This window comes from Lactuca serriola, chromosome 7 (assembly GCF_051521515.1).
Source record: "Lactuca serriola cultivar US96UC23 chromosome 7, Lser_US96UC23_V15, whole genome shotgun sequence".
Classification (NCBI taxonomy): domain Eukaryota; kingdom Viridiplantae; phylum Streptophyta; class Magnoliopsida; order Asterales; family Asteraceae; genus Lactuca; species Lactuca serriola.
The window spans coordinates 15,331,319-15,358,474 of NC_136414.1; the positions used below are offsets into that span (position 1 = coordinate 15,331,319).

The following is a 27,156-nucleotide window of genomic DNA, read 5'->3' on the forward strand; positions in this document are numbered from 1 at the left end:
TTGTTTCCAAAAACATGATAATGTTATTATCAAAGCATTTCCGAAGATATGTATTTTATTTATATTAAAACATTGGGATGTCGTCGTCAATACAGAAACATAAGCATAACGAAATATTACACGCCTTACCGTAATTAAACTAGTGGTCTAATACTCATTGAATCTCTCGGTAGAATGTATCTTTTTATATCGCTGCCTGTGATACAATAAACTGAGTGGGTCAGGTTGGAAACCCGGTGAGTACATAGGGATTTAAATTCCACAATGTTATAACATGTATATATTTTATAACTCGTAAGATACAATTTCACCTCATATAAGCAATTTACCCTACCTCATCGATCCTCACAACGACACGATCCATACTTTCGAATCTAAAATGAACGGTTTTACCTAATCCATACTCCCGGATTAGGTATAAATGACTATGTCTAATCCATGCTCTCAGATCAATGACAAATTACTATGCCTGCTCCATACTCTTGGACTAAGGAAATGACTATGTCTAATCCATGCTTTCGGATTATTGACAAATGACTATGCCTAATTCATACTCTTAGACTAAGAACGAATAAATATGTCTAATCCATGCTCAGGGATCAAAGACAAATGTTAGAGTTCTACCCTCCATGTATATCTCATACGTACTCTTAAGGAGATACTACCCAATATTTATCTTAATTAATTTAGGTATATTTTGTAAGTCCTAAATCATCATATATTATCCGATATGTTCTTAACACGTATTCCAGACAATAGAAAATATCTCACACATAACTCTTTAAAAAATATACAATACTATAATTAATAATTAAAATCATGTTCATAAAAGAGACTATGCACTCACTTGTTAAAGCGATGACTCGAAACTCGGACAGCGCTTCACTCCTAGCAACTGTCTTTTTCTTCGACGTAACCTAGTATTATTATCATTAAGTCTTAATCTAATTTTTATTGTGACTAATTATTTGCTTAGATTCATCATTAATTCAAAGTCTATTGATCTATAGCTGATAAACGACAACCAGGTAGGATCATATCGGAGGTAGGTCAGTTTGTTATACAAAGTATATTGTTTTGAAATCTCACTTTAAACACCTCACTAAATCTAGCCTAGGCATCATCCTCGTAAGTAGATCAATCAGTATAATAACTTGGAATCACTGATAAATCTTGTTTATAGGTTCATAATAACGATAATGAACTTAAACATAAGTTATACTTAAAGCACGATAAGCATAACTCAACTTACAAGTGGTTTAGCGAAAAACCGGACTCTGAGCGGGTAGAACTTCTAAACTGAAAGCTCTATTTCTCGGGGCTTTCTGGCACTCCAGAGCTTCGCTACTAGCACCTAAGAAGTGCTAGAGAAAGGTCTTGGGACCTTGGGAGGGTTTTGGAAGAGTTTTAATTGAAAGGTGTGAAGAAAATAGTTAAAATCAAGTTCTATTTATAGACTGGAAGTGGTCTAATGTAACGTCTGCGTTTCTGACTAAGCATTAATATTATTATGTAATAGTTAGGTCAACAATTATAACTTATTTTGATGTAATGAAGAAGAATTATTTGAGTATTATGTAATTTATGTGATTTTATGTGCATTATACTTGCTTATAGCGATATAAAAAATTAAGAATAAAATATGCGTAAAAAATAAAATGAATATTTGACCCAATATCTTTGAAGAAATATGAAGTAGTCGTAACAAGGATTCCAGAGATATAAAGAACGCTGAAATCTGACTTATAACAAATAAGTTATGACTCGTCGAAGTTTCGCGATTAAACCAGCACAACGCCGCGTATCGTAAAAAGTGAATTCTTGATAAAACACTTTTTAGCCTTAGGTGCTGTTTGTTTTTTCGAAGAGAAAATTCATGAAGTCTGCGGACCACCTCTGTAATCCTCTGTAGCATAAGAGGTGGAACAAACGACAGTCTATAATAAGAAGCATGTTTGTTTTTTAACATCTGCAGACTGCTGCTGTAAACTGAAATTTAAGTAAACTAATTTTATAAACTGAATATAGTTCTCAACACCGAATTTTTAATAATTATAGTCTTAAAACATTGAAAGAATACTAAAAAGAATATGTAAAAAAACAAAAATATAAAACTTTTTCAAAAAAAAAAAAAAAAACTTAAAAAAATATAAAACAAGCTAACAGTTTTATTCTAGAAAAACTAATTGGAAAAAACATAAAAAAAAGAAAATAATAAAAAAAATTAAGAATTGCAGACAATGTCTACAAAATTCGTAAAAAATTACATACGTTAAAAAATATGCAACTAAAACTGAAAATATTATTAACAGAAATGGTGAAAAAAATTAAAACTCAAAGGGTTTTTTTTTTTTTTTTTTTCTTTTTTTTGTAAAATATCAAGGTAAATTTTTTTGTGGAAACTATAAAAAGAAATTGTATCAAATCCGTAAATAAAAGTTTAAAATATCAAAGTTTTCTTTTATAAAAATAAAAGTTAAAAAGAAAAAAAAAAGTTATACCAAAATTCTAAAAAAACACTTGGAAAAAAAATGAAAGCTAAAGAGGTTAAAAAAAATGAAAGCTAAAGAGATTTGAAGAGACAAGTCAAGTGTTGCGCCACGCAGTACACGTGCAGAGTTTTTGTAGTTTGAAGTCTTCCAAAAAACAAACTGTTGCGAGAGGGAAAGTGTTGCGTGTGTGCTGCGTCACGCAGCAAAAAGAGGTTTTTTTAAAATAACAAACAACACCTTAGATATTTAAACGAAATTCGTAGTAGACGTTAAACTAAGAGAGCTCATATAGAGAACGTCCAGATCTGACTTCGTTAGAGGAAGTTCTGAGTTTTCTAAGATTTTGCATAACCGTATGCAGCCCGAAAATCGAATTTAAGATCGATCGATTTTTAGCCGACACAACCTAAACAAGAATTGAATATCTCGTTAATAAGAGCTCAAAGATATAAAGACGGTCGAAAACGGACGTCAGATAACAAAGTTATGAATTTTTAATAGACTTTAATTATCTAACACTGTTAAAATATAAATTTAAAAATAAAGTCAAAATTAGCCGACAGAATCTAAAATAAAGTTGTAGATTCCGTCATTGCGTACGGGTGGATATAAAAAAATGTTAAAAACGGAGCTTATATGCGAAAGTTACAGACTTTAAAAGATAATTAGTTTTTTGGAGTAACCAACGAGTGACATGTGGCGCAATCTGGGCCGAACCTTCTTCCTTACGCCTTTGTATGAGATCGCAACACGTGACACATTAAGCCCAGCGTAATTTTGAGTACGCTCAGCATAACCCTTAAAAACCCATTACGCTCAGCGTAATTCACTAATTCTTGAGTACGCTCAACGTACTCGGTGCTAGCAATCTATAAATAGAGTCGTTTTTCCTCATTTTTTTCACACATTTTCTCAACTTCTCTCCCAGATACCCCCAAACCCTCTTCTCCTTTCCTTAGCACTTCCTAAGTGTTAGAGGTGAGTCCCGGAGCACCAAAAGGCTCCGAGAAAAAGAGATTCCGTCTCATAAGTTCTGCCCGCGCAGAGACCGACTCCTCGCTAAACCCCCTTGTAAGTGAGTTATTGTTACCCTACTTTAAGTATAACTTATGTTTAAGTTCATTATCGTTATTATGAACCTATAAACAAAATTTGTCATTGATTCAAAGTCGTTATACTGATTGATCTACTTACAGGGATGATGTCTAGTCTGTGATTTAGTGAGTGTTTTAAAGTGGGCTTTCCAAAAAGTATATTTCGTATACCAAACGAACCCTACTTCCGATATGATCCTACCTGATTATTACTTACTTAATAGATCATGAAAGTAGAATTTGAGTTAATGATAAATCTAGACTAATAATTAGTCATAATAAATATTAGACTAAAATTTATTGATGATAATATTAGGTTTCGTGGAAGGAATGACAATTATTAGAAGCGAAGTGCTGCCCGAATTTCGAGTCATCACTTTAGCAAGTGTGTGCATAGTTAATTTCATCTTACACATAGATATGAAATATTTAATATAAATTACGTGCTATGTCTGCATATTATCTGTGTTCTTGATATATATATTGGATGAACAATTTATATATGTTTTACTTGATTTAAACTGTATATGTATTTTATACCTATATTTATGATGGGTAAAGATGGGTAGATAATATAGATGATGAAATAAATGATGAGAGACCTCGATGTTTAAGCTGATGCAGTCATCTTGTAGAGTATAGATGACGACCACAAACTATTCTAGACAGTCCAGTGGAACGTTGGTAGGCTCGCAACCTGTAGGTGTTTTTGAATGAACTACGTGTTCACCAGGTGTACTCCATCCCCCTCATGGTTGCCTTACTGACATATATTGCTGAGGTATCCCCTAAGCAATATTGACGATCCCGATGAAAATCCTTAGGCTAGGTCGCTTACTTTAGATTCTTTAGGGACAGAAAATGAGGATAACGAGAATGAGTAATCGGGTTGAATGATTTGATGAAACTAATGAACTTAATTATTATGGGTTGAAAACCCTATGTGATCACCACTCTCCTAAGCCTAACCCACTTAGTTTTTTGTATTTCAGGTAGTGGAAAGAGAGCACAGGAGTGATGATCTGATGAGAGATCTACGAATTATAGGCCATTAGAATAATAGATGGTTGTAAGGTCTGCACTATTTCTGTTTATGCTTATGCATTATATTAACAATGACATCCCAAAGTTTTTAATATAATTAAAAGACATTTCTTCAGAAATGCTTTGATAATATCTTTATCATATTTTTAGGAACAAATTCCGCAACATTATTCTTCAAAATGATACTCTGATTTTTAAATAAAGTATAAACAAATGGTTTTTTTTTTGTCGTGAAGTTGGGGATGTCACATCTAGTATGCAGGGTATGATCAAATTCATAGGGCATACTGGGGGACATGTGTCAACATCATATCACAAGCCTTGGGGAGGAAGGTGTGTGCCAGATCGCGACACGTGTTGTCCTCTTGTTAATCCGAAAACTAATTATCTTGTGAAATCCATAACTTTCGCATACGAGCTCTGTTTTTTACGTTCTTTAGATCTACATGTAAATAACACGAGATCTATAACATCCGTTTAGACTCTGTCGACTAATTTTGACTTTATTTTTAAAATTATATTTTAACAATCGTATACAGTTAAAGTCTGTTAAAAATTCATAACTTTGTTATCCGACGTCCGTGTTCGACTGTCTTTATATTGTTGAGCTCTTATTAACGAGATCTTCAATTCTCGTTTAGATTGTGTCAGCTAGTAATTGGTCAATCTAAAATTCAATTTCTGAGTTGTACACTGCTACGTTGAATCTTAGAAAAATCATAAGTTCTTCAAATGAAGTCAGAATTGGGCATTTTCTATATGCACGCTCTCGATTTAACATCTACTACGACTTTTGTTTCGTTTGCTAAGGCTAAAAAGTATTTTGTCAAAAATTTACTTTTTATGATACGCGGAGCCGTGCCGGTTTAATCGCGAAACTTCAACGGGTTATTAACTTATTCGTTATAAGTCGGATTTTAGTGTTTTTTATATGTATGGAATCTTTGTGGCATATACTATAACTTAGGTTAAGATTCTATATCCTAAATAATATTCTATCAAAAAGTCATTTTTTACGCTTATTATCTCTAAATTTACTAGCCCGAATCTGCAAGCGTTACAATTATCTTCCCTTTAGGATGATTATATCCCAAAATCATCAATCTACTTACTTTGCTTCCTTTTCTTTTATGACCTACTGACCTTAGAGATGCACACCAAAACCGGATCATCGATTTGAAACCGATCCGATCCGAAAACCGGTTTTGGAATTTGACCAAACCGGATCGGATTGGATCCGATCCACCGGATTCAAACCGGATCCTAATCATAAGGAAAAAATCGAATTTGATACTGGATCATAAACCAGATTTACTAAAAACCGGATCCAAATCCGCCCCAAAATCCGCTAAAACCCACTAAAAATCGGTTTAAACCGGCTTGAAATCGGATTAGAATCGAATTCGGATTTTGGTTAAAACTGGATCGGATTTTGACCGGATCTGATTTTTCATGACGTAATTAAAACCGGATCGAATTCGAATCCGGATCGGATCGGATCGGATCTTGCATTTGTGCACCTCTAAATGACCTATAATAGAATGTTAAGTTCCAATTTGGTATGTTTGCTTGACCTAATTTCAAGATTAAGGAGATGATATTATTTTTACTTTGAGGAAATTATTATTCATCTTTGATCATCAAACATGTTTGGTGCAAGTATATTACGATTATCTTTCTATGTTAAGAACATTACAATTTTTTTTTGTAACTCACACATCCTCTTTAAATAAAAAAAAATGAAAAAAAAAGGAAGAAAAGAAAAATAAAGAATCCATTGGCCTCTTGCCCTTGACCTCTCAAGAATAGCCAAGTGCTACTGCTCTCAATCTCTTTCTTCATTTTCCCTATTTCACAGACAAACACAAACCCAAGGCAGGAGAAGAAATCAACGACGCAGATACACTCCGATTGATTCCTTCTTCACCAGATCTCCGACCTTCCTGACCGAGCGATCCCGAAATCATGTTTCGTCAAGTAGCTTCTCGCCTCCTTACTCGTCCTACCACCACTTACTCCGCCGCCGCTTCCGCCACCACTCGCCGTCCGTTCGCCACAGAGGTTGTGGCCGATACCACATCGGGAGACGAAGCGTTTGTAGAGGCTTGGAAGAAGGTTGTTCCCAACATAGATCCACCAAAGACTCCTAGCCAGTATATGCATCCTCGTCCTCCTACCCCTTCCACTTTGCCCACTAAACTCACTGTCAATTTCGTCCTCCCTTACGCTTCTGAACTTTCTAAGAAGGAGGTTAGTTTTATTGATTTTATGAATTATGCAAACTCGTTTTCGTTGTGCATGATAAACTTAATCGATTTCATTAGATTATTTAGGGTTTGTGTTTTCTGATAATGTAATTGCTTAGTTATTTATAATCAAAGAGGCTGAAGTTATGTTTCAATAACGTGGTTAGGTTATTCTAATTAATCCATACAAATTTACAATCCGTCTGAGTATTTGGCATTGTAATCAACCAAATTCATTTGGGGTTCTTCACTTGCTGTTATTTATAAGCTGTATAACAATGCTGTCTTATGGTGCTCAAGTGACTTTCATCTGGATGTATGCACTCTGTCTCTATTTCAAGTTTCAAATGGGTTGATACACTAATGAAGCTTGTTTGATTTGGGTTTCTGTATGTTATCATCTCACCATGAAGTTACTAATTAGTCGCTAGATATATTATTAGTCTTGGTAGCTGTTTTTGTGCTCAATTTGGTTTCAATCTCAATTTGTGTTTCAACCAGTCAATCTGTAGACGTTCACCTTGAAATTGGTTTTCAAACTCAGTAATGGTCAAGTGTCTTCACTATTCATGAGGCTGTGCAAGTTCAATTGTGGTTAAATGTCTTGGTTTAGTTCAAGATTTAATTGTTGTATATAGTGTAAATATTTAATAGTATCCATTAAAAGTTATTTTACAATTTTAACCTTGAAATGTTACAGGTTGATATGGTGATAGTTCCAGCAACCACAGGGCAAATGGGTATTTTACCAGGACACGTGCCAACAATTGCAGAGCTAAAACCCGGTCTTCTCTCAGTCCATGAAGGAAATGAAATCAAGAAATATTTCATCAGCAGTGGCTTTGCTTTCATTCACCCAAACTCTTATGCAGACATATTGGCTGTTGAAGCTGTTCCCCTTGACCGAGTTGACCCAGCCCAGGTACAAAAAGGGCTAAACGAGTTCACTCAGAAACTGAGTTCAGCCACAACTGACTTGGAGAAAGCTGAAGCCCAAATTGGGGTGGATGTTCATAGTGCTCTTAACTTTGCTCTTACTGGTTAGAGTAAGGTGAGTGATTGCCTAATGGGTCTACTTTGTTTTGTGATCCTTTTGGATTAAATAATAATATGCCATTGTTAATGGCTATTTGGAAGATTTTTGTGGGGGGATGAATTTCATTTGATATCATATTTATACCTCTTTTGTTGTAGTAAGTTGAAACGGGAATGTTGAGAAATGATATTAGTTGCTTGCAAGTGCGTTTGGTTCAAAGAAATATCAAATAATATAAAAGACGTTGTGATATAATCTTTATGGGCTTTTAGAAACATAAAAAATACATATGTGGGCTAAAAAATAAAGAAAAAATAGTTAATTGAAGAAAACTTTGAAAATGTTATGATTGATGGTGATTTATAAGCTTGTTTATATTTTGAGTTTATTGCAATATAGTGGTTATTTTCATGCTAAAAATAAATATCTTTTGGTCATTTTATATTTTTCATCTAGTTTATCAACTATTATACCAATCGCTATTCTATTAGTTAGTTTATTTATCCGACAAAAACTAGTTTTTTAGCTAGTATGTCTAACATTGGCACAGTCTAAATAAAAAAGAAAAGCAACATCTTACAACTTTGAAAGCAACAAGAAGGTGTAGATAGGCCTTAAAATTGTTTTAAGACAAGATGAAGATGAAGGTGTAATCTGGTCTTGAAAATAATTTAGCAAATTTTATGAATCATACATTAAGAAAGACGTATCCTTTTAGAGATCCACTGTCTATAATAGTGTATGCACCAATTAGTATTACATACAAACAAACAATAAGAAATTGGCCTAAACTATGTTGCTATGTGGTATGCATGCATTTATCCCAAAATTGAATACATCTCCCAACACTATTTTTTAAAACAGAAAATGAAAGAAACAAAGATTTCATAGTAGTATTGGAAAATGAAGTATATATTCAAATCCATCAACAATAAACGCGATATAGAAATCTAATTACCCCATCACCATCCCAAATAAAGACCATTTCCTCCCATTCATTTCCATGCTCCAGGAAGAAACTGCTACACCACCACTCACCTTTTTACATATTCTAGAAGGGGCAAGAAGGTCATTACCAGCAAGTAAGAGCACCCTGTTATTGGAGGGGCAATTTGGGAATTCTGTTACGTCTGACTTATAGATAGTGGGGGATGCATGAAGTTTTGGTATCTTTTTGGCGATTGGTGTCTTTTGGGAGAGAGCTAGCTCTCAAAAACTAGCATATGTAATCCCTTTGATTTCCTTATGAAATTTGGATTCTGTTTTCTGTGTGATTTTGTTTGTTAAGAGTAATTTCTACCCTAGTTCATAGCAGAAACATGCAATATCTAGATCATCAAATAAAAGCATAAGTTTTACATGTTTGGAATTCTTGAAATATGTATTTATTGGCTCAATAAGTTTGAAGAGGATAATTAATGTAAAATTTAAGTTGCTGTGTTTAATCCAATCCTTTTCACCTGAAAGTGACCTCATGATAATTTGTCTAAAAGCCTTCTACATGAGATGTTTATCATTTATGTGCAAGCAATAGTCCATATACATTACATAGTTAGAATTTAACCATTACAAAGGTCAAAAAATATAATCACATTGCACTTTAAATGGCAAAGATTAAGTTTATCCATCATTACAAATTTCAAAAGATTTACCATATTTCAAAGCAAAAAAGAAGAAGAAAGATTTACATGTTGCCAAAAGTACAAATGGGATATGACCTGACTGCATTAAAAATTAGATTATAACCAAACAGATTCGAAACAAAAAAAAATACATTGTTGACTTGATTCTGGATTTAAGATCTTAATCAGAACTAACAGATTTAACATCCTAGTTTGAAGCAGCAAAATACGTGGGTAAATTTCATGTTTAATATCCTACTTTGGAACATAAGTAGAAACCAATTGACAGAAGCATCCTACTTTTTAACTTTAAATATATAATGTAATACAATGAGCCAATAAATTGGTAACTGGCATAGGTAAACCTTAAGACAAAATCATACTCCAAAACTCAACAGTATGATGTATATAACAACCAAACCACACCTGACACCACTTATATGTTGGTCACTCGAAACAAAAGCATACCAAGAAATTTTGCACAAGAAAAATGCCATAATTCATAGAAGAAGAGAGAGATATATTACTAAACTAGTACTATAGATGCTTTGGAGTAACAGCTAATAATAATAATAATTCACCATAGCATGAAACAGCAATTGATAAGAAATGATCCACAACCTAATTAAAAAAAGTCTACTCTACTTTATAAAATAGATCAGAAAAGGAGATGGAAATAGTTATGGCTATGGTCATAGAATCTGGTAAGCTTTCACATTTGATGGAGAAACGAAACCTTTAGCCTCCAAACAAAAAAGAACCTACCAACCAAAGAAAAACAAGACAACAACAAAAGTGACAAAAAAAATATTAGGAGCATTCATTGGTTGATCCAAAAAAAAAAAATGGAAGAGCATTTTTTTTTTTACCTTAGAACATAAAAGCCCAAGTTGAAGCTCCTTGACATGGCGAAGATTCATTATACATCTTTTAAGCACCTCTTCTTCCACTTCATTAGGTGGTGTCTGGAGATGCTCGGGCTTTGTACAAGAATAATCTAAGTGAGCTTTGACTAAAGAAGACACATTCAGCAACAAAGGCTTACACAAAAAATTCAAACCTCCCATTGTTAGTGATAAAATATTAGGAGCATTGATTTCAATAATATTGGCTTCAGATTCACCATAAGGAACCTCATATCCAAATATCACCAAGTTTTTAACACTCTTTGAAGTAATACTGAGCAGCCTATAACCATAGCAACGGTTCAATTCCAAAGTTTCCAGTACAGGAGTCCCAGATAATATGTTTTCAATCAGATCTTCATCTAAACTCTGATACTCGGATATACACAAACTCCTAAGACTTTTCCAACTAATCGCCCCTACTGGATTAAGCATGAACCCACCTACACTCAGCTCAGTAAAACATGAACTGGTGAAAACAATCTGATCTAACATAAACTCATCATCATATATGTTATTACAAAACCTCAAGTGAAGCTCTTTAACATTACATCTTATAGCATAGAGAATACAATTGTTGAGCTGCGGTTGAAATTGAATACCATAATTGGTAGACACTTTGAATTTTTTCAACTGCTTCAATTGGCGACATTGAGTTAGTGATAAACTAGTAGGACCACTGATTCCGATGATATCATCCGCTTCAGAACCAAATTCAGATGAGCTAATATATGGCCACCGGCACATTTCCAACACCAAAGTTTCCAATAGAGGACTCCCTGATACTATATTTACAATCAACTCTTCATCTACATTCACCCTGGAAATACACAAACTCCTAAGATTTTCCCAACTAATCGCCCCAGTTGGATTCAACTTGCATCCTCTTAGTCTCAGATCAGTAAAACATGAATTCATGAATACAAATTGATCTAACAGAAACTCAGGCTCATCTTTCATCCTCCAAATGTTCAAGTTAAGCTCTTCAACGTTACAACTTATAGCATAACGAATCCAATTGTTAAACAGTGATTCAAAACGGATATCATTAAGGATATGCACTTCGAATTTCTTGAGCTTCAATTGGCGACATTGAGTTAGGGTTTTGTCCACCAATAATGCGAATTCGTCCCTTGAATTAGGGTTTTTGAGACGTTGAGGTGGGGGAAGACAAAACATCAGAGTAGGTACCCAAGTCCAAAGATGTTCCCATCGCTTGGAGAGCGTACCTGTTCTAATGGCGTATTTTGTTGAGGGTAATCGAGAGAGGATTTCAATAAGCAAACAATCAGGCAACTCACTGACTCTATCATCATCCTCCTTCTCCATGATTTCTTGAAGTTTAGTCCGTTTGTCGGCAATTTTAGGTTGATTTTGTACTTCTTCCGACATCTGCAACAGAGCTTCGTTTCTTTTCCCCATGAAGAACCGCAGAAAACCCAATTTTCGTATATTTATACGATACATACGAAAGTTTTGCTTTACTCTCTTCAACTTGGAAAATATACTATTCAGTCTACTAAAATAAAAGAATAAATTTATAAAATTCATAAGAAAAATTAGTTAATTAGAGAAATCTTTGAAAATCATAACAAAAACGTAAATACTTATGACGGCTTGATGGGTTAAAACAAATCATGTCATTTTGAAGTAAATTATGCATAAACTAATTTATAAGGGCTGTTTATATTTTGAAACTAATTTATTAGCTTGTTTATTATATTTTAAGTAGACAAAATTGCAAAAATGTTCCTGTGATATGTATTTTTTGGGGGTTTTAGTCCAAACCCCGACTTTTTTAGATTGATAGTCCTTTTAAGCTAGTTTGCTTGCAGTTTTGGTCTCTGTCCAAACTAAAAAGACTATTATATCCTTAATGAATTTATTTTTTATTTTTCTTTCACTTTTTAATATTATTATTATTATTATTAAATATAAAAGTGGGTCTACTTATCCACCCCACCTCTCTCTCTCTATATCTCTCTCTCTCTCTCTCATACACACTGAATAAATATAACAACACCATATTCATCTTTATCATATTCTTAACCAGAAATTACAAAAATATTCATCATATTCTTAATCAGAAATTGCAAAAATCAAATACGTCATCACCAATTTCATAACCTTGAAAAGTAACACGAAATCCCTAAAACAAAATCAAAACCTACTTTAACGAGATTAAGATTGAAACCCTGTGATTAAATATGGATGATGATGATGAGGTTGTTACAGATGAAGCATGTCGCCTATGAAAAAAACAGATAAAGTTATTCATGCTTGGATCTTTAAAATGGTTGCAATTCTTGAAGAAACAGATAAAAGATTGAAACTCTGAAGCTGTTGGTACAACTGTAAAATGGTTGTATTGTTGTAATTCTTGGAGATGGGGTGATAATTATCTCCATGATAGTCATAAGTCATGGCCTCGATGGATCCCTTAACTCTGAAGTCGTTGGTTCAACGTCAAACACCCTGTTAACCGAATAGTCGTGTGCTCCAAAATCCAAATCAATATGTCATACCATAAACTGTAACAATTTCCCATCAATTGAATTAAAACCCCAAATTGTAACAGCCCGGAATTTCAAATATTGATATAATTATGTTTTGGGGGTGTTTTAAGAGGGGACTCGGCGAGTTGGAGCCTAGACTCGCCGAGTAGGATCGCAGACCGGGTCGCGGGTTCGCGACTGGACTCGACGAGTCCAGATAGGGACTCGGCGAGTCTGCGCTGTTTGGCAAAAACCCTAACCGTTCAGGTTTGGGACGTATAAGAGGCACTCATTGGCCGTCATTGTTCAGTTTAGCCTTCTGGGAAGAACCCTAAATCGAGTGGGTGCATCTGGAGCAAAGTCTAAGGGCCATTGTTGATCTTGGAAGAGTTGTTGTGCAAGGAAGAGAAGGGATTGGCTAAAGGAGCAGCAAGGGAGTCACATTCTGAGGATTGGGGACACAGAGGATACATCATCCAGGTAAGAATTCGAGTATACTCTGCTATGTTGATGTGATTATGGAATTAGGGTTTATGGAACCCTTTTGTGAATAGATTGCATGTTACCCTAGTCCCCTAAACGATTGTAACCCTGTGTTGGGACCTATGGAGGTCCAGAATGTCCCATGTCTGTGCATTTCGGGAATTGATGAAGGTTTTGGATTGGAATCCTTATGCCTTAGGTCAAAATGCAAATTATGAATCATATGGTGTATCATGAGCACTGAAATGAGGACTTCACGTGATGGATCAGCCTAGGAAGGCCAGACCTAGGAATGGTCGAAGCAGTTCTGACCTTAGGATGCAGTTTGAGCGGTTGCATGGCATGGACTCGCCGAGTCCGATGAACAGACTCGGCGAGTAGCTTGAAGATTAACTGGGACTCGTCGAGTTGTTCTTCAGACTCGGCGAGTTGAGTCGGGGTGGCCCCGCGATTCTTCCAGGAGGAACTCGTCGAGTAAAAAGGGGGTACTCGACGTGTAGAAAGGGTGTCTTGAGGAATCGGTGAGTTAAGGGCGAGTGGACTCAGAGTCGTTGAACTCGGCGAGTCTTGGGGTGACTCGGCGAGTTAGGTCGCGGGTTAAGTAAAGTTCCGAGTATGGGGACTCGGCGAGTCATAGGGTTGACTCGGCGAGTAGGGTCAGTCAGGGGTTGACTTTGACCTTGTCTTTGACCAAGGATTGACCAGTGGTTCCAGGGGTATTTTGGTAATGGTTGTTTATCGTTTGAGTTCAGTGCATTGGTGGCTATCCAGGGGTGGAGATCGTATCAGTGATCGGAGCAGTTTGAGCTATCTGTTCAGTCGGCAGTTTCGAGGTGAGTTATCCTCACTATATCGCTAGGGTTTATGGCACCAATGCCAACCCTTTTATCGGATGGAAATCCGGGTAGTTGTCAGTTGTTATATGTTATGGGCCGGAAGGCAATACATGTTATGGGCCGGAAGGCATTACTATGTGGACCGGAAGGTCATGGCCTGGAAAGGCGTATGTATGCATTTAGTATGTTGACTGATTCATAGGGTAATGTTATGATAGTGACCGGCTAGACCGGTATCTTGATTAGAGTAATGCTATGATATGTGATCTGTTGATCGATTGTTGTCTATGAACTGCTATATGATTATTTGTTATGTTATATATGCATTTTATGCTTATGGGCCGGAAGGCGATATGTTATGGGCCGGAAGGCGATTATGTTGTGTGATGGACCGGAAGGTCAGGGCCTGGAAAGGCGTATATGTGGTTGGTATTCTGGGGGTATCTCACTAAGCTTTCGGGCTTACAGTTGTGGTTTTATGTTTCAGGTTCTCAAGAGTCAGTGGCAAGGCAAAGGCGTGATCGTACCGTTCCTCGCGTTGGTGTTTTATGATATTAACCTGGGAAAATACTCTGTTAAATAATGTATTGAAAACCTTTTTGCAACAATGTTAATAAAATGGGTGATTTTGAAAAGTTTTAATTGTTTTGAAATTTTGGACGTTACAAGTTGGTATCAGAGCCTTGGTTTGAGTGAATTGGGGAAACATTCGTGTGACTCCAGTCTCAAATCGAGGAGGATTTTAAAATGAGAAATTAAAATGGTTTTCAAATTTGGTAAAAGGAGGACGCGGAGGTACGATCAGCCGGAGCCAGTAAGTAACCCCAAGATACCATACATGATATTTGTTTATTTGAGCTTGATAGAACAGCATGCTAGAGTTAGGCTAGGGATCTTCAGGAATTCATGATAATGTTGCCTGATATGTGATGCTTGTAGCCTAGGGTCCCTTATGGGATGTTCTCAATGTTCCTCTAGTGGTGAGGGTTGATAGTTGTTATGCATGTTCCCTAGGGTATTGTGGTAGTACTTCATACAAATATGGGTAGGTGTGGAAGGTAGTATGGGCCCGTACTACTGAAAGCACAGGACCCATACGCGTATCAGGGAAACCATGGTCTCTAGGGTAGGGTTGCGAGAGTTGGATCCCAGGATTTTGGGAAGTGTCTGAGATTGGTAGGGTGTCTTCATTATGGAGATCTCGAGGCATGATGATAGTGGATCCGGATCAGGATCGGGAGCTGGAGAGCGAGTTCTGGGTGGATCAGTGCCGTCAAAGGTTATCGATCGGACGAGCACGAGCGAGCGGGATGCGAGGATTCGTGAGATCCTGCGTGATGGGGTTGCGGCATTGTTCCGGGCTGAGTTGCCGGAGTTGTTTGGGTCGATCAAGACCGCCATGATTGAGTAGTTTGATGAGCGATATGCGGCTCTCGCGGAGACGGTTGCTGCGGCGGCTACAACGGCTGTAGCAGCGGCAAGGGGAGGAGCTAGTCGGGGTTTTCAGAATCGGGACTTCTATTATACGAAGCCTCCCACATTCGATAGGGTTCAGGACCCGATTGTTGCTATGAGATGGTTATCAGACGTGGAGGGGTATTTCTCCACGAGTTTATGCCCTGCTGATCAGAGGGTGAGGTGTGCTCTGAACCTGTTGAGGCTAGGAGCGAAGGATTGATGGAGATTGACTACGAGGTCATTTTCCGATGCGCGGAGGGCTGCGGTTTCATGGGATCAATTCAGAGAGATGTTCAGTACTCGCTATGTTCCGCGGGATGAAAAGGAGAGATTGGCTCGGAAGTTCCTTAAGCTGAAGCAGGATTTGGAGTCGGTGACTGAGAGCACCAGGATGTTTATTGAGAGGGCGAAGTTTTGCCCTGAGTTCGCTTCGGAGCAGGCTTAGATGTCCCGATATCTGAGTATGCTCAAGGGGGATATCAGACTGTTCGTGTCTGCGCAGAGGTGTGAGACCTTGTTGGAGTTGCAGGAGGCCGCCATGTGGCGTGAGTTAGAGGTTGAGTTGCAGTTGTGTGAGCTGAGGCAGGCTCCGATGCAGTCGCAGCCAGCGCCGAAGCGGTCCAGTACCGTTGACGTTAGAATGGGGGATCGGAGCGGTCACACTTGTGGGAAGTGTGGGAGGGATGGCACCGGAGCTTGTTGTGCGGAAAGGAGGGGCACGGTGCACGGGATTGTCGGCAGTCAGTGCCGATTCGGGATTCGAGGATTTGTTATCATTGGCAGCAGGTTGGACATTTGAGGGTCAACTGTCCACAGCTTCCTGCAGGACCGGTGCAGGCTCTAGCACCGGCCACCTTGAGGAGTTCAGGAGGAGGACAGGATGGAGCGGAGCCCTAAGGGCTCAGGGTCGTGCTTATTAGCTTGCGGCAGAGGGAGACGGAGCAGTGCCGGAGGCAGCTGCGGGTATGATGCTTTCTTGATGTCTTGATTAGCTTGCGTTGATTGTGGCGTATTGTTCGTGCTGGTATCTTGTGTGGATTTCGATGCGGTATTCGTTGTTTTGCGGGTTTGGCATGGTTATGGATTGGTGCTTCAGGTTTTCGCTTGGCATTCGTTGTTCCCTGATGGTTTGGTATGGTTATAGTTTGGTGTTTTGGTGCCGGTAGTCTTGTGCGGTTCTCGATGTGGTATTCATCCTTTGGCAGGTTGTGGGTTGGTTACGGGTTATTGTTGGGAATTCTGTTGGTTATCGTTCGTGAGGGTTGTTAGTGGAGATGCGGCACTGGGTTGAATTTCGGGTAGCATCTGCAGTCGTAGAGTGGATAATTGAAAGACCGGATTCTTTTGAGTGGATTGATCAGGGAGGAGATGTGTTTTGCTGAGGGTTGCTTATGCTTGTGGGAAGCAGTCAGTGTGTAAATGTTCTCTTTGTGCAAGATTGTTCTGAAAGGTTGTTAATGACGATTGGTGGCAGTTAGTCAGTGCTTTAGTGGGGGAGAATTGGAGAATTCTCCGGGAGATCGATGAGTATGTGAGGGTGCTTAGCTGTTGGGATTCAGCAGTGTTTGTCAGCTCAGAGTATAGGCCGACGAGAGCGAGTGTCGGGTATGCGGGGCGGGGTACAGACCTAGGGCATTTGATTGTGGAGGCCTGAGAGAAGGCCGGGATCAAGCTTGAGTAAGTAACCAGGGTTATGCGATCAGAGTATTTGTATGTTTGATGTACGTGAGGGGTTGTACTGCATTAATCCCACGGGATTATGTTGTGCATGTTTCTAGAGCTGGAACCGGAAGGTTCCCAGAGTTAGAACCTGAGGGTTCGCAGAGTTTGGGTGTACGGACCCACAGAGATATAGTCTCGAGTGGCTAGTATGTGTTATGAGAGTCGGTCCAGTCATGCTGGAGACTCTGTTGGTATTGCTGGATCAGTTTGAGATTGCGGATCGTGTATGTTGCAGTATGATTGCATTGGAAGGTCTGGCCCCGGGTTAGTGATCTTGTTTAGCTGAGGCAGTGATTTTGATGAGTGAAGAGAGTGCATGAGATTGAGAGCCCCTGCAATGAGTGCCAGAGTATGTGAATAGCGGTTACGCAAAAACGGTGGTGTCGCTTTGGGCGAGCACCGTGACACTGGTTGGAGTGGCATTATGGCCAAGAGGGTTCCTTGGAAAAGGAAAAGAGAAAGGTGTGTAACTCCGAAGGGGAGTGCAAGTTCACGAAAGTGAAAGCTGCAGAGCAGAAGTTATGGTTAGAGTATTTCGAGTATGGCTTTGAGCATCGTGTTCGCGGCAACGAAGTAGGAACCCATCTGGGTTGGGATGTCTGTCGAGGCTCAGAAGGGATGCAGGGGGAGAGAGAATCTTGAATTCTCAGTGTGATTCTGATCAGGGTATAGGGTGGATATTAGTGGTTCATCCTAGGAGATGTTCGAGGTTATCAACAGTGTATCGGGTTTTCCAACCTGCGGGTGTTGGGACTAGTTCAGTATGTGTATGTGATGGCAAGAGGGGAACTTGTGAGAGTTGCTCGGAGAGTGAGAATGGATCTCTCAGTCGGTCCGGAATAGACAAAGTGGGCTTTGGATCAGTGATCCGGTGGTTCATGGTTTCCTAACCCTTATGGGTCGAGTGATCGTTGAGATTTAGAGCAGAGTTGCATCTTGGGTAATTTTCGGTTACAGAGGGTGATGTGCAGTGCAGAGATCGTGCTTCAGTTGGCAGAGCAGATTCAGCAGGTTAGACAGAGGTTATTGACCGCCCAGAGCCGACAGGAAAAGTTATGCAGACAGACGCCGGTCCGGACTTGAGTTTCAGGTCGGTGACTTCGTACTCTTGAAGGCCTCTCCTTGGAGAGGAGTGATTCGATTCAGGAAGAGGGGCAAGTTGGGGCCCCGGTATATTGGGCCTTTTCATGTGATTGCGGGGGTAGGCCGGGTGGCCTAACGTTTGAAGTTGCCCACGGATCTGAGACAAATCCACGACATTTTTCATGGGTCGCAATTGAGAAAGTGTAAAGCCGATGAGTCGGCAGTGGTCCCATTAGAAGACATTCAGGTGGATGCGGGCCTGAATTATGCCGAGAAGCCAGACAGACGCCGGTCCGGACTTGAGTTTCAGGTCGGTGACTTCGTACTCTTGAAGGCCTCTCCTTGGAGAGGAGTGATTCGATTCAGGAAGAGGGGCAAGTTGGGGCCCCGGTATATTGGGCCTTTTCATGTGATTGCAGGGGTAGGCCGGGTGGCCTAACGTTTGAAGTTGCCCACGGATCTGAGACAAATCCACGACATTTTTCATGGGTCGCAATTGAGAAAGTGTAAAGCCGATGAGTCGGCAGTGGTCCCATTAGAAGACATTCAGGTGGATGCGGGCCTGAATTATGCCGAGAAGCCAGACAGACGCCGGTCCGGACTTGAGTTTCAGGTCGGTGACTTCGTACTCTCGAAGGCCTCTCCTTGGAGAGGAGTGATTCGATTCAGGAAGAGGGGCAAGTTGGGGCCCCGGTATATTGGGCCTTTTCATGTGATTGCGGGGGTAGGCCGGGTGGCCTAACGTTTGAAGTTGCCCACGGATCTGAGACAAATCCACGACATTTTTCATGGGTCGCAATTGAGAAAGTGTAAAGCCGATGAGTCGGTAGTGGTCCCATTAGAAGACATTCACGTGGATGCGGGCCTGAATTATGCCGAGAAGCCAGTGGTCATTAGAGAATGGAAGATCGAGGTTCTGAGGAATAAGGAGATACCTCTGGTGTTAGTTCAGTGGCAGCACCGGAAGGGATCGGAAATGAACTGTGATCTGGAACATGAGATGCGGGAGCAGCATCCGGGGCTATTTTTCAGAGTGAGACTTCGAGGGCGAAGTCTAGTTCTAGTGGGGGAGAGTTGTAACAGCCCGAAATTTCAAATATTGATATAATTATGTTTTGGGGGTGTTTTAAGAGGGGACTCGGCGAGTTGGAGCCTAGACTCGCCGAGTAGGATCGCAGACCGGGTCGCGGGTTCGCGACTGGACTCGACGAGTCCAGATAGGGACTCGGCGAGTCTGCGCTGTTTGGCAAAAACCCTAACCGTTCAGGTTTGGGACGTATAAGAGGCACTCATTGGCCGTCATTGTTCAGTTTAGCCTTCTGGGAAGAATCCTAAATCGAGTGGGTGCATCTGGAGCAAAGTCTAAGGGCCATTGTTGATCTTGGAAGAGTTGTTGTGCAAGGAAGAGAAGGGATTGGCTAAAGGAGCAGCAAGGGAGTCACATTCTGAGGATTGGGGACACAGAGGATACATCATCCAGGTAAGAATTCGAGTATACTCTGCTATGTTGATGTGATTATGGAATTAGGGTTTATGGAACCCTTTTGTGAATAGATTGCATGTTACCCTAGTCCCCTAAACGATTGTAACCCTGTGTTGGGACCTATGGAGGTCCAGAATGTCCCATGTCTGTGCATTTCGGGAATTGATGAAGGTTTTGGATTGGAATCCTTATGCCTTAGGTCAAAATGCAAATTATGAATCATATGGTGTATCATGAGCACTGAAATGAGGACTTCACGTGATGGATCAGCCTAGGAAGGCCAGACCTAGGAATGGTCGAAGCAGTTCTGACCTTAGGATGCAGTTTGAGCGGTTGCATGGCATGGACTCGCCGAGTCCGATGAACAGACTCGGCGAGTAGCTTGAAGATTAACTGGGACTCGTCGAGTTGTTCTTCAGACTCGGCGAGTTGAGTCGGGGTGGCCCCGCGATTCTTCCAGGAGGAACTCGTCGAGTAAAAAGGGGGTACTCGACGTGTAGAAAGGGTGTCTTAAGGAATCGGTGAGTTAAGGGCGAGTGGACTCAGAGTCGTTGAACTCGGCGAGTCTTGGGGTGACTCGGCGAGTTAGGTCGCGGGTTAAGTAAAGTTCCGAGTATGGGGACTCGGCGAGTCATAGGGTTGACTCGGCGAGTAGGGTTAGTCAGGGGTTGACTTTGACCTTGTCTTTGACCAAGGATTGACCAGTGGTTCCAGGGGTATTTTGGTAATGGTTGTTTATCGTTTGAGTTCAGTGCATTGGTGGCTATCCAGGGGTGGAGATCGTATCAGTGATCGGAGCAGTTTGAGCTATCTGTTCAGTCGGCAGTTTCGAGGTGAGTTATCCTCACTATATCGCTAGGGTTTATGGCACCAATGCCAACCCTTTTATCGGATGGAAATCCGGGTAGTTGTCAGTTGTTATATGTTATGGGTCGGAAGGCAATACATGTTATGGGCCGGAAGGCATTACTATGTGGACCGGAAGGTCATGGCCTGGAAAGGCGTATGTATGCATTTAGTATGTTGACTGATTCATAGGGTAATGTTATGATAGTGACCGGCTAGACCGGTATCTTGATTAGAGTAATGCTATGATATGTGATCTGTTGATCGATTGTTGTCTATGAACTGCTATATGATTATTTGTTATGTTATATATGCATTTTATGCTTATGGGCCGGAAGGCGATATGTTATGGGCCGGAAGGCGATTATGTTGTGTGATGGACCGGAAGGTCAGGGCCTGGAAAGGCGTATATGTGGTTGGTATTCTGGGGGTATCTCACTAAGCTTCCGGGCTTACAGTTGTGGTTTTATGTTTCAGGTTCTCAAGAGTCAGTGGCAAGGCAAAGGCGTGATCGTACCGTTCCTCGCGTTGGTGTTTTATGATATGAACCTGGGAAAATACTTTGTTAAATAATGTATTGAAAACCTTTTTGCAACAATGTTAATAAAATGGGTGATTTTGAAAAGTTTTAATTGTTTTGAAATTTTGGACGTTACACAAATGATAACCTATAAGTATCGAATTGACCTGCACAAACCCTAGATGAATCTTCAAAATGAAGAATTCTTATAGAGAACAGAGGAGAGAATGGAGCGATGGGATACATGATCAGTTTCAAGATCCAAATGAAGAAGACATGTTGCTGAAGAGGAGCACTGAGACCGAGTGAAACAACAAGAAGAAATGGTAGATGGCGTATGATGGAACATGGACCTTCGGCAGCGCTAGAGCCGTCCCAGGGACTGTGCCCCGGGAGCGGACTCCGACGGTCAAGTTAGATCAGCTAGAAGATATGAGATGGTCCTCCATAGCTGGAGAGAACCATCTTGGTGCTGGTGGCTGACGGCGGCGGGTGGCGGCTGAGCCACCCGGCCGGGGTGTAGTGGCGGCTGAGCCATGGGGAAGTCTAGTGGTGACTGAACCACATGGGAGAGAGTCAAGGGAAAAGGGGTCCTCCACCATGGAGGAGGTACTATTCATTATATAGGGGACAATTAGGTTAGGCCTTGGGCCAACCCAATTTAGGCCCAACTAGCAAGGAGTTGGGCAAGGCCGCCAGGAGGCGCCGGGCGGGGCTGGCGGGCGCGCACTAGGAGAGGATGGCAAGGGAGTGCCAGGCGAGGGAGCGCCTGGCCGAGCCGGTAGGAGAGTCCCCAGCAGGGCTGGCAAGGGAGTCCGCAGCAAGGGATGGCAAGGAGTCTCCAGCAAGGGCTAGCAGGAGCGCGCCAGGCCAAGCTGGCACGCTAGAGTAGTCTAGGCCACGCTAGTGGACCATTCCTCATCAAGTCCCCCCAGTTTGGTGTTATTGGTACGCGGCCAATGACATCGGACTAGAACTAGTCATATAAGCCAACAGGAGAGTCCCCAGTGAGGCTGGCAAGGGAGTCCCCAGCAAGGTTGGCAGGAGAACGCCAGGCACGGCTGGCGGGAGCGCGCCAGGCTAGGCTGGCATGCTAGAGCAGTCTGGGCCATGCTAATGGACCATATCTCATCAAGCCCCCCCAGTCTGGTGTTATTGGTATGCGACCAATGACATCGGACTGGACTTAGTCATATAAACTGTGCGTCGTCAAGCCCCCTAGTCTGATGCGATTGAGTTGGTGACAATCGGATCGGACTAGTTAAAGCACCAAATCATTTAAATAATAAAGAGAAATGACCGAACCTTGCCCACGAAAGCCGTGGGGTTATGCGATGAGCCAAACGCTGCTTGAGTTGATTTGATACTCCTTCATTGAGAGGAGTGCGAGCCGATCGGTGAGATGCAACATAACTGTTGTTGCGATCGTGCGGACCGAGGCTGCTACAGAGTGTTACGCGACACTAATGTCGATGGAATGTCGGACCGGGGTAGCTAAGAAGTGTAAGCTTGCCATTCAGTCCCTGAGACTATTATCCGACGTGATTGTTGCGGTAGCCATGTGAGATGGGATGCCACCAGTAACCATCTACATAGTCTGCATTGTGGCGTGCCAACCCTATCCCCCCTTTCTTAGGGGAGGCAAGGAATAGATTTCGAGAGCTTGGCGACTAGGTTGCTTAGCGAGGGTCACGTAGTAAAACTATTGTCGATAGCTAGACAATAGAATTTTTGAGGAACATGTAGTGAGGCTATAGGTAGAGTTACACAGCGGGACTGTTTCCGAGAGCCAGGAAACAGAGATGCCGTGGGCTATGCGACGAGGCTACAGGTAGTAGGGCCGCTGTCGCGATGACCTTCTTGCTGGAGAGTATCCTCACTATAGTAGGTTGTAATGTGATAACACTTCATCGATCGTCCGAGCACAAGAGAACCGTGATGAATTGAGATGTCTTGCGGGGAAGCATCGCGTATAACAGATCGGGTTGGCTGCTAATGATCGTAGATAAATCACGCGGGAGAGCTTCGCGTGGAATGGATCGGGCTTGGCTGCCGACGATCGTAGATAAATCACACGGAAGAGCATCGCGTGTAATGGTCGGGGCATGTTGCTATACTGGAGTCAGGCTAAGAAGCCAGACGACTCGAGGCAAAGGTACTGAACCTCGCATGCGGAGCTTGCCGCTATAATGGGGTCGGGATGAGAAGCCAGGCGACTCGAGGCGAGGGTACTGAACCTCGCATGCGGAGCTTGCCGCTGTAATGGAGTCGGGCTGAGAAGCCAGGCGACTCGAGGCGAGGGTACTGAACCTCGCATGCGGAGCTTGCCGCTGTAATGGAGTCAGGCTGAGAAGCCAGGCGACTCGAGGCGAGGGTACTGAAACTTGCATGCGGAGCATGCCACTATAATGGAGCCGCTGAGAAGCCTGACGACTCGAGGCGAGGGTACTGAACCTCGTATGATTGGGCGTAGCACCCTATAATATATGTGTCTAGCTCGTGTGCCCAGTCTAGGTTAAATCAGAATGGTACCTGGTGCTTTGCTGCATCGCTAGTTGTGCTAATAACTGATGCCTCGTTGCCTTGACTGTTTGCCGAGGGCTATGTGGGGGTGCTACTCAGAGCTGGATGGTGTAGCTACCCTCAAGCGGTGCGTAGCGAGACCGCCGTCAAGAACTGGTCAGCAGGGCTGCTAAGGTCTGGGGAGTGAGCTGCTAGTAATAGGTGGGCAACGCGACCACTGAAAGTTGGGCAACGAGACTACCGAGGGTTGAACCACGGGGCTGCTCTTTCGATTCAGGATATTAGTGCCACCTCGGGGATGCACTATCACAAAGTATTAGCTCTTTGTGTACTTCAACTATGCCCCTTTTTAAAATGCAAATCACTCCTGTATAGTATTGTACCAACTCTTCTCCCCCCTTCTCTCAAAGGAGGTGAAGGAAGGGAATAATGAATGCATAGCTGTTGGGTAACACGACTGCCGAGAACTGGGCATCGCAGCTATTGGGAGCCGGTCAATTGAGCTGTTGTCAGGAGGAGTATTGTTGAGAGTAGAGCATAGAGCAATAGGGCCACTGAAGGCCAGACAGCGAGCTATTAGCGATGGATGAGCAGCATGACTATTGAGGGCTGGGCAACGAGACCCCCAAGGGCTAAACTACGGGACCGCCTTTCGATCGAAAGTCACCTCGGGAATGCACTACCACATACGATATCGACTCTTCATATACTTTAACTCTACCCCTTCGGAATGAAAATCGTTTCTGCATAGTGTCATGCCACCCCCCCTTTTTTTTCTTAGAGGAGGCGAGGAAAAGGGAAATGGTCGTCATATAGCTGCTAATAAGAGCCGGGTAGCACGACTGTCGGTCAGACGACACAACTGTTGATGATTGGGCTTTGTCGCTATTGTGTTGGGCCGCATTGCTATTGAGGGCCATGCTGTGCCACCGCTAAGATCCAGGTGGCGCGGCTGTTGAGAGCCGAATAGCGAGATTGGTGTGACCGATCAACGCGAATGGCGATAGCTGAGTGGCGAGACTACCTAAAGCTGTTCAACACGATTACTGATAGCCGGGCAGCGCAGCTGTTGAGGATTATTCCGGAATGCGTCACGAGTAGTGGCTTACTACTCTTCTCCCCCCCCCCTTTTTTGAAAACATTGAGATGATTAGACCACATCTTCTAGAATCGGATTTATCGTGATTAAGCTGGAGCGCACGAGCTTTGGTTTGTTTTTTTTTTTTGAACGCATTGAGTGTTGTTACGGCGTCCGACTTCTCTTTTTTTGTTTCTTTTTTTAGATGGGTCAATCATGTAAAATCCCAAATATTTTTGTTGCAGCCCAAATTCGTGTTATCTTTATCTTTCTTTTTTTATATGTGTGTGAAACGAGAAATGGCAAGCCCAAGCTAGTCGATCCATAAAGTGAAAGAGCCCGAAGAAGAGAAAAGCCCAATAGCTTTGTAGGAGCTCATTTGGAGAATAGTTATTAGCCCAACTCCTTTTTTCTTTTGAATGTGCACGTGAGTGAGGTTGTGAGCTGTACTAGGGCGTTGGAAGGTATACATGTGTGCCACCCCTGTTTGCTAATTTTGAATCCAACTTCACCCGATTTACTCAGAGATGACACATAAAAGAAACATCATCAACCGGAGATGGTTCTGAAGTCGACGGTGGTGATCAGTGGTTCTGAGACAAAGGCGACTCTCCCTAGTTCTGATTCCCGGAGATGAAGGGAGAAAGCAGAGGGCGGCAGATCGATGAGGCTTGTGGCGACGATCGCTATTGGCGGAGGAAGTGATCGGGATGGGCGGTGCTATTGGGTTGCGCTTGTTATCTGGTCGCCGGCGTGGAATCAAGAAGCAAAAGCTGGCGGAATTTGTCGGCGATTGAAGGTTCGTAAGATCTGGGTTGAGTAGGTGGAGATGGTACTGTTGTTGAAGGAGGTTTATCGTGACAGCTGGCGACAATAGGCGGTGGTAGATAGCTGGAGCTGCTGTCACTGGGCGCCGATGAGTGACCGACGATCAGGGGTTGCTGGGTTGGTGATCACTGCCAGGGGGTGAAGGTCATTATCGGAGTCCAACAAGTCAATGGGCACTAATCGAGGTCAGAGATGGCGATTGACTGGCGATGGTTGGTAGTGTTGTAACTCCGACTGATCGGAGGGGGTAACGGAGGTGACTCTCCTTTTCTGAATGGGAAGATAGACCCGATGGGGTCCAACTAATGGTCCCTTGACTTTAGGTGGGACCCGGATCTTGTCTTGTGTGCAAGCATATGGGTGCATAAACCATCTTTCCCTTTTTTCTTTTGTCTACGCAAGAATTGGACCAGGTGGGTCCCACTGGAAATGTTGTTGTCTGTTTATGGTGTACATTGTATACACCATCTTTTCATCCTTTTTTTTAGAGTGCAGTTCTTGATATCGTTTTGTATAATGTAAAATATTAGCTGTAAACATTGTCTCTTGTATATACATATGTTCTTTTTTTTTTCTTTTACAGATCTCAGTTCTTTTTATAGAACTCATCTCCATCTTCTTTTTTTTATTTTATAAAATTAGCTAAAAAGAAAACAGAGACACACTTTTCTCTTCCACCACATTTTTTTACTAAGCTGCAAATTTTAAGAGGGGTAAGGTAAAACTTTGAGGTAAAAATATCATTTGATGGATTTTGGAATGTACAAATAACATAGCTGTGTTCACAACTTAAGTGAACTTGTAGACATAAACCCATCTGTGAAATGAACTTGGATATTATATGAACAGAAAAATGGATGGTAAAAACTCATAAAGACCTCCTTCCTCTCTTCTTCTCTTTTTTTTGAAGGTTTTATAAAATGTACAAGCCTTACAACTATGTGTACAAATGGGTGCTACACCAAGTAAAAATATGCATTAAAATGCACAGTTTGGGAAGGGTTTTCTGATGATTGATGAAGCAAAGATGAGGTAAAACTCATAAAAAGCTTCTTTTCTTCTCATCTTGCTGAAAGAACCCAAAAATAAAAACAAAAACGGATCTAATAAATTATTTTCCTTATAAAACTTTTTGTTTCTCTTCAGCTTGTTTAACAAGCTATCAAAGCATGGACAGGACAAATTTCCGTTTTCTTTTTCTAAACTTATGGAAAGAAAACATCATACATACAAGCAATGGTGGATTATAAACTCAAAAACTTGTAAATTTTCTTTCCTCCCCAACTTGCTAAATGGGTCACTGAAAAGAAAACAAAGCTAAACTGAAATGTCTTAATGAACTTGAAAAGTGTTTGAATGAAC

At 41.4% G+C, this 27,156-nt stretch overlaps 2 protein-coding genes across 2 annotated transcripts; one reads left to right on the forward strand and one right to left on the reverse strand.

Annotated features, from left to right (window-relative positions):
* The first annotated feature begins 6,418 nt into the window (after positions 1-6,418).
* LOC145061038 (ATP synthase subunit delta', mitochondrial-like) lies at positions 6,419-8,167 on the forward strand. Its single transcript, XM_079008402.1, has 2 exons — positions 6,419-6,880; positions 7,577-8,167. The coding sequence occupies exons 1-2, from the start codon at positions 6,596-6,598 to the stop codon at positions 7,919-7,921; spliced, it is 630 nt and encodes a 209-aa protein (XP_078864528.1). The 5' UTR covers positions 6,419-6,595; the 3' UTR covers positions 7,922-8,167.
* A 613-nt stretch (positions 8,168-8,780) lies between these two features.
* On the reverse strand, positions 8,781-11,923 carry LOC145061037 (uncharacterized). The gene is made up of 2 exons (XM_079008401.1): positions 10,404-11,923; positions 8,781-10,295 (listed from the first exon to the last, which is right to left on the reverse strand). Exons 1-2 carry the CDS (start codon positions 11,904-11,906, stop codon positions 10,227-10,229), a joined length of 1,572 nt encoding a protein of 523 aa, XP_078864527.1. The 5' UTR covers positions 11,907-11,923; the 3' UTR covers positions 8,781-10,226.
* Positions 11,924-27,156: the final 15,233 nt, after the last annotated feature.